At 32.4% G+C, this 8,381-nt stretch overlaps 1 protein-coding gene across 1 annotated transcript in view; it reads left to right on the forward strand.

Moving 5' to 3' along the window:
- The window catches only part of CUNH6orf10 (chromosome unknown C6orf10 homolog), a 74,437-nt gene extending 67,518 nt beyond the window's left edge, over positions 1 to 6,919 (forward strand). The window contains exons 8-10 of the mRNA XM_023523087.1: positions 863 to 883; positions 1,395 to 1,409; positions 6,123 to 6,919. Of these exons, the coding sequence (XP_023378855.1) occupies positions 863 to 883; positions 1,395 to 1,409; positions 6,123 to 6,919 (833 nt within the window). The remainder of the gene's footprint in view (positions 1 to 862; positions 884 to 1,394; positions 1,410 to 6,122) is intronic.
- Positions 6,920 to 8,381: the final 1,462 nt, after the last annotated feature.

Raw genomic sequence — 8,381 nt, forward strand, 5'->3', positions numbered from 1 at the left:
ATACACACACACACACACACATAATGACATATTATTCATCTATGAGAAAGGAGGACACCCTGCAATTTGTGACAACATAGATGGACCCTGAGCATATTATGCTAAGCAAACAAGTCAGACAGAGGAAGACAAGTCATACTGCATGGTATCATTTAGATGTGGAACCTAAAAAAGCCAAACTTATAAAAACAGAAAGTAAAATGGTGGTTCCAGGGATTTGAGGGGGTGGGAGAGGACAGATATTATTTACAGGTACTAACTTACAGCGAGTAATAAATAAGCCCTAGGGATCTAATGCATAGTATAGTGAATATGGACAACAATATTGTATTATAATCATCAAACTTTCTGAGATTAGAATTTATGACCGCAAACACAAAAAAAGAATTATTATGTAACATGATAGAGGTGCTAATTATCTCTACACTGGCAATTGCATTACAATACATAAATGTATCAAGTTAACATGCTGTACACCTTAAATCTGCACAATGTTGTATGTCAAATATATTTCAATAAAAAAAATTTAAATAGCTAATCACAAATTGTTTTTAAACTACAGCAGGCCAAGAGGAGGGGGATGAGAAGTAGAAGTTTCCCACATCTAAATAAATGAAACTCAGTTGTTCATGACACAGATGCCATCCAGTGTAGAGGCTTAGGGGATAGAGAAGAAAGGAAAGCCTTAAACATAAGACCTGATACCAAAAAACTCCTAAAAGAAAACATAGGGGAGAAGCTCCTCAACATTGCTCTTAACATTGATTTTCTGGATATGACATCGAAAGCACAAACAATAAAAGCAAAAATAAGTAAGTAGGACTACATAATACTTAAAAGTGTTTGTCTTTGTCTCTTTCAGTTGACAGTTCTGGAAAAATCAGTAAGTGAATCATTTCCTTACCTTACCTGTTCTGTGTCTAAGATCTTTGAGGTTTTTGGTCCCAAAATTTTCATATTCCAAGTTTTTCTACTGTAAAGTAGTCAATATTTCTTAAATAAATAATTTTCCCGTACTTTGATTCTCTCATCTATTTTCCTTTTGTAACAAAATATAGCAGTCTTGTATTTCACTGTGGTTATTTAATACCAAAGATTATGGGTAACATAGTCACAGCTATTCTACCACAAGAAAGCCAATTTTCCTTGTAATGGATATTACCCATAGATTCAGTCCTCCACAGTAACTAAATGGCATTTGAAAGATAACCTTCTCTGTAGAGTAGGATGTAGAGCTTTGGCCAGCAGCACTCATGAGGCTGAAACAGAGAGTTTTAACGCTCACTCCCTGGAAGTCCTGTTTCTGAATTCACCTACAAAGGTTATCATTGGGATCTGGGTTCTCCTTGAGTTAGAAAATTCTCACTGCTCTTTCTTTCATTTTTTGTTTTTAGCATTATCTCCTGTGGGTAAGTTCCTAATCTATTCTCAACTGTGATATTTTACATTGTTTATAGTTATTTTCTGACCTGGCTGTTTCTATTCCCAAAACAGATACTTGTGCTTCTAAAGTCATTTTAAATGTCACTATTTTTGGAGAGATTGTTGTAGAGGAAAGGAAGTTCATACAAAAGGGTGTCAATCTCTGGTCATCTTCTAGGCTCTGAAAAAAAAGAGTCGCCTCACTAACTTCCAGCAAAATACAATGAAAGAAAGATTGACTTCTGAATTCCATTAGTTTTTTGTTGGTAATTTAGAACTCTTTTTTTAGTTATAAGTGAAGGCCCTCTAAGTCATATTAATAGAAAAAAATTAAGAACAAAACCTTATCTATTTTCTGTTGCCTTCTAAATATTTTACCTTTGAAGGGTAGTAGATACTGAGCACCTACTATATACTGTGCTCTGTGCTAGGCATTTTCAAAAATAGTAACTCTGATTCTTACCATAGCCCTGTCTGATAGCTATTATAATGCCCCACTTTACAGATCAGGAAACTGGCTCAGACATTTGCCCAGAATTAAAGAGTTGGTAAACAGCAATGTCAGGATATAAACCCAAGACTTCTTATTTCTGAAATAAAAACACCTTCCATACCAACACATTGCATCCTATACTGAACCACAAATGTCATTTTTTGTGATTAGTCCTGAAACATTATCTATAAATCAAATGTTTGTAAATACAAATATGCATCTACTAGAGAAGCTATCAATTAAATCAATACACACAAAAAAAGTTAAAAATAGAAGACAACCCATTTAAACTGATGTTTGGCTTTTAACTTTTTTCTAAATTCAGATTTCTCTATATCAGGATGTATGGCTCAGCTCTTCAAGGAAATCATATGAAACAAAATAGAATAGTAATTTTTAAAACTCTGTAAATATATAACCAAAAGAAGCAAGTAAGACTTAAATGTAGCGAGATACATTTCAAGCATCTCAAACATTCTAAACACTGACAGATGCAAAATATATTTTTATATTTAATCGTGTTTAAGCCTCACTCTTCTTTCTCAGTTTACACTAGATAGGTTTGTGATTGGGGGAGAGGAGGTAAAGTTGAAAGAGACAATTATTTTCTTTTGATTCACAGCACAAGAAAAAATATGCGTTCAGAGCAGTCATGATGTGTATGCATCCCTCAAATTCCCTCCCCACATGGAGAAGGTGATAAGACTGTGTGTTTTCCTTACGAAACAAGGAAGGCTATGAGAAGGGAACGCAGGCCAATTCCCTTCCTGGAGGTGAATTAGATTTTAATAAATATGTTTTTTAATTGCCAGAAAAAATCAGTTTAATCTTTTAATTTTTTTCTTTTAAAAGATGTATTCTTACTGGCAATATTTCAAACATATTTTTCCCAGTTGGTATTTTTAGTACAAGGAGGTTAAGGTTTAACTCATAGTTCAAAGAAAGATTTAAGATAAATCAGACTTCATCATCTCTCAAGTTGAGTCCCTTCTTTTCTTACCTCCACATCCAACTAATAAGTATATGATCTACTTAAATGTTGATTCATGGCCTGAGAACTATAATGATTCATCTCTCTAATGCTTGACAGATCTTATAAAGTCTAGATCCGATTACGTTCTCCCTGACAGCCCTGGATTAAGAACCTAATATGATTAGTTTCCTAATAAAGCCCATGGTCTATTTTCTACATTATTTTAAGTAAAATATAATTAGAATGTTTAATGTATAGCTATTTCTTGATATCTTTCACTTTAACAAATTTAATCCAATTAAAAATTTTTTAATTAAAATTATTGAGACGACATTGGTTAATAAAATTATATAGGTTTCAGGTGTACAGTTTAATAATATGTCATATGTATATTGCACTGGGTGTGTTCACCACCCAAAGTTAAATTTCCTTCTGTCACCATATATTTGACCCCCTTTACCCCTCCCTACCTCCCCGCTCAGTTTAAAATTTTTAATCAGCCTAAATACATTATAATGATCGCCAAGGTCTTGATTAATTCTTTCAATTATATTAGAATTTTGTTATACAAGTTACTGCCTATAATAAATGGACATTCAGCCAGGGTTTACAATTGTTTATATTGTGGAGCTTGTGAAATCCAAGGGAAAGTAAATATTTATGCACCATCTAGAAATCTGGTAGAAGGAAGAGAAAAGCGTAGAATTTGGTGGGATAATGATTTATGCCTTAACTTCTGCAATGCAAAGTTTAAATAAAAGTGAATCGCACTTTATGGGATAGCTAGATTCCTGAAAAGTAAATCCTAGCAAACCTAATTTCTGTTAAGTTCAAGATAGAAAATATACAGTAAAAATATTAAAATCATGGTATGAAGATACTATTAGAAGTGACTAAAGGTTTTTTTCAGTAAAGCAGGGAAAAGAATCAAATTCTTCAAACTTTTATAAAATTAGGAAAAATATAGTTAGAATAAACACTGATTGTTTCATATCCTAGAATATTTAATTTTGATTTTAAAAATTTAGGTTAAAAATGAGTTATGTATTAGTATACACAGTAGTAAACATAAAACAAATTACCCCCAAGAAATGATAAAACTAAAAATTATTCATATATTAAGAAAAATCAGCTTGTTTATAAATACATTCCATAGAATTTGTAAAGTTAGAAGCTTCAGTGGAAAAACAGCTCTTGTCCACACCACACAACAACACCCCAAACACAATAAGTGTTCACCAGTAATACTGACAGATATCAAAATATTCTAGAATGTTTTTCTTAATGCAGAATAATGCTTGGGATATAGTACCACTGATTTTCATTAGAAAATTGGGAATGGATTTGTCTAGAATAAAATGTCAGTACCCATATCTTATCGAACAAGCACTAGGGAGGAAAATACACAAAAGGGTTCAGAAAGCATTAATGCAAGGGTTCTAATGTTATTTTTATTTTAGTATCTAAAGTTTAAAATACCAAAGAGAAAACACTGAACTATGACATCCATTCTGATTTATGGCTACCTTCATACCTAATACAGATGTGTCTCACTTTTTACAACTGATAAAATTCATTGACATGTATGTCGATTTCTCAAACATCAAACTCTAAATGTACCAAAAAGCTTTTGATATTTAAAAAAGCCAAATAATTAATTTTTATGCAAGAAATCTTCCTGTAATGCAATTAACCATTCCTCTAAATTATTTTGTTGGAACTAAAAATGCCTTGTCTAAAACAATTAAAAAACAAAAAGTAAAAAAATAAAATAAATTAAAATGCCTTGTCTTGATGGTTTCTAGAGAATTTTTGCCTATACTATCTCATTTAATTATAGTAATAGCCAATATTTAATGACTACTTTCAATGTGCCGTATACTGTACTGAGTGATTTACTTAGATAATATTATTTAATCCTCATAATACTGAGTGATTTACTTAGATAATATTATTTAATCCTCATAATACTTCTATGAAGTAGATACTACTATTACTCCCATTTTACAGATAAAAAAGTAAAGTTTTTCCAAGGTCACACAGCAGGTTATGTGTGGAGCCAAGATTTGAATGAGTCTGTCTCTAAAAACCATGCTCCTTAAACTATTTGTCTAGAATCCTTAAATTCAAAGTGGGCATAGCAGACTAAATATAAGGAGTGAGTTTTGGGGGATTAACTGATTTACCCAAATAAACCCTGCTAGCAGAAATAGTAAACACAGGGGTTCAGTATTCTTTCTACTATATTAATATTAAATGTTAGATTTTTTTCCAAGCAAGATATACCTTTGCTCCATAGCAAGAATTAACATAATTCTCTTTGGTAGCATAGATATTCTTTTTATTCTTAATTCATGGAATAAAGTCACTAAAAAATAATAATAATAAAATTAAAATTTTAAAAATAGCAGAAGCTAATGAATTCAAGTTTATTAGATAACACGGAAATGAAACATAGCAGAGCTGATTTACCTATACATGATAAAGAGACCTGAAATTTTTGCAAAGTAAGTTAGCAGATATTGCAAGAAACAGTATATGGTAGTGGTTAAAACTGAACTCTGAAGTATGACTACTCAGGTTCAAATCCAAGCTCCACCACCTATTAACTTCATGACCATATTCACATTCATTTAAACTTTCTGTGCCTCAGTCTCTTCATTTGTAAAATGAGGGTAGTAATAATACTTACCCTATATGATTGTTATGAGGTTTAAATGAGTTAATACATATAATATTCTCAGAAAAGTGAGTGCCTGGTATATGGTAAGCACCTAATAATTATCAGCTAGTATTATTATTACTTTTGCATAATGATATGTGCTTTTATTTAATATGGAAAGCATATTTTGAGTTTCTTTTTTCTAATTTAAGAAATAATTACTGTTTTTTTCACAATTTTTTCTAAAAATAAATTTCATTTCTTTTCAGAATGCATCCTAATTTAGCTATAAAGCATTATTACTACCATAATAACTGAAGAAATGCCAGTTCACTTATAATACATTTTATCTTTTCTTTCATTAATCTTGCAATTTATTGAAAAGTCTGAAATGTTCTCAATACTTATTATAATTTTATGTGTAGCATTCTACTATTTTATATTTTCAGGAAAAACTCAAGTTATCACCAGTTTTTTGGGGTTTAGACAAAAAAAGAACAGTATCGGGGGGAAAGTAGGAATAAAGAGAAAGTACTTGATATCTGAATCGTACACTTTTGTTGTGTGCTCAGTTATATTTCCAGGTTACATGGATGGAGAACTTACAAAAAAATCAGTTCCCAAAGCCCCAATTCTAAAAAGTGGCACTACAAAGTCTAGTAGGAGTAGCCAAGAAGAAAACAAGGAAACATTAACGAAGGAACTCTTATTCACAGATTCTGATGAGTCCCTGACATCAGTGCGCAAAACAGGGTCAAAAAGCAAAGCAAAAGGCATTGAGTTGGAGAAAGGCCAGATAATAATGGAGGTCAAGGTAAGGGAGAGTGACACCAGAATACTAAAAACACAGGAAGCTCAAGTAAAGAAGAGTAAGGCTGGAATACCACAAGAAAAAGAAGCCCAAGTAGAGAAGAGTGAGGCCAGAATATCGCAAAAACAAGAAGCCCATGTAGAGGAGAGTGAAGCTGGAATACCACAAGGACAAGAAGCCCAAATAGAGAGGAGGGAGTCAGGAATACCACACGGACAAGAAGCCCAAGTAGAGAAGAGCAAATCAGGAATTCCACAAGGACAAGAAGCCCAAGCAGAGAGGAGTGAGTCAGGAATACCAAAAGGACAAGAAGCCCAAGTAAAGAAGAGTGAAGCTGGGCTACCACAAATACAAGAAGTTCAAGTAAAGAAGGAGAGTTCCGAAGATCAAAGAGAGCAAGACAAAGAAAAGGGAGATGCAAAGAAGAACAAAGATACAAAACAAAATGATGCCAAAAACAAGAAAGGTGATGAAGGAAAAGACAAAGCTAAAGGAAAGAAAGAACCAGAAGCCAAGGGTAAAAAAGTAGAAGCTTCAAAAAAGGGCAAAGACAAGTAAAGGAAGGAAGCACAACAAAAAGTAGAAGAGTAAGAGTAAATAAAAGGAAGGCCCACAGATTTTTATTTCATCCTCCAGATCCAAGTCATATCCCAGCCATTTCTTAAATAGATCATAATTATAGAATCCCTTTAATCTATACGTTGACAGAGTTTCTGCTGTTTAGAAGTTTCACCATTTTTAGACCTCTCAGCCACAAACCTCAGCTTTTAACTGTTTTATAAGTTGATACTTATATGCTTTAATTAAGAAAGAATGAATACTTTCTGAAATAAAACAGTTTGATTAAATAAATGTATAAAAATTTTCTTTGACAAATATTGTATCTCTTAGAATATTTTGTAACAAAATAACAAAAAGTTACCATAACTTTCTATGGTTTACAAAGCACTTTTCTAACAATAAGGAGTATACAGAACAATATAAGTCAGAGTCCCGGCCATCAAGTAGATTATAACGTAAGTAGTGATATAATGTAATAATTTTTTAAAAAATAAAACCTAAGTGTCAAAATGTAGCTTAGATGGACAATATCACAGGAGTTAGCAACCTCTTAGAATAAGAAGGTAAAGGAGATACCTTCATGGTGAAGGGAATGATGGTATGTGACATGTCACAAAAGATAAATAAGATGTTGATATTCTGATGAAGTAGAAAAAGGAGAAGAAAGGCAATGAGATTAAAGATTGTCACACCATGCTCTCTGAGAAGTAGGCGATTTTATTGTTGCAGCAGGTTCGTGAGAAGGATTCTGGGGTATAATTTTGAAAAGGAGGGTTAGAAGATTCCAAAGGGATTTGAAACACAAATCTAGAATTTATATTATACTGATCAGGCGACTGGAAGCTTTGGGGGGTATTTGTGAAGAACAGTCAAGTAAATATGGTTGCATTAAAAAAAAAAAAATTAAATGTGATTGTGCAAAATAGATTGAAGAGGAGAAACATCATAGGTAGTAAATTTAGTTAAGAGGTGCTTGGAATAGTAAGTGATGGAAAAAGAATAAATAGATTAGATATGAGATATTTCAAAGAAGAATCACTACTTCTTGATGACTGTCTACATACGAGTAAGAAAAAGGAAAAACAATTGATGACTCCATAACTTTTGAAACTGGGTGACAGAACATTAATAACGAACTAAGAACTAGTTTGTGGGACAGGGAAGGAACTACAAATTGATGTGTTTAAAGGGACAAACAATAACACTTGTCATTTGAGAGAGGTCTAGAGTCAGCCCAATAGAGGTAACAATTGAAGCTATAGAGTAAATAAGCTCCCCAAAGGAGAAAGTACAGAGCTAGCAGAAGCAGATGTACAAGAACTGAGCCTATTGTATATAATAGGTTGAAGAAGAAAATTAACTAAGCTATTGGAAGATATAAGGAAATCCTGTATAATAAATGTTCTGATAATTAAGGAAAATTAAAGTTTCAAAAAGAAAGGATGATTAGAAGATAGCC

This window comes from Pteropus vampyrus, unplaced genomic scaffold, assembly GCF_000151845.1.
Source record: "Pteropus vampyrus isolate Shadow unplaced genomic scaffold, Pvam_2.0 Scaffold378, whole genome shotgun sequence".
Lineage (NCBI taxonomy): Eukaryota > Metazoa > Chordata > Mammalia > Chiroptera > Pteropodidae > Pteropus > Pteropus vampyrus.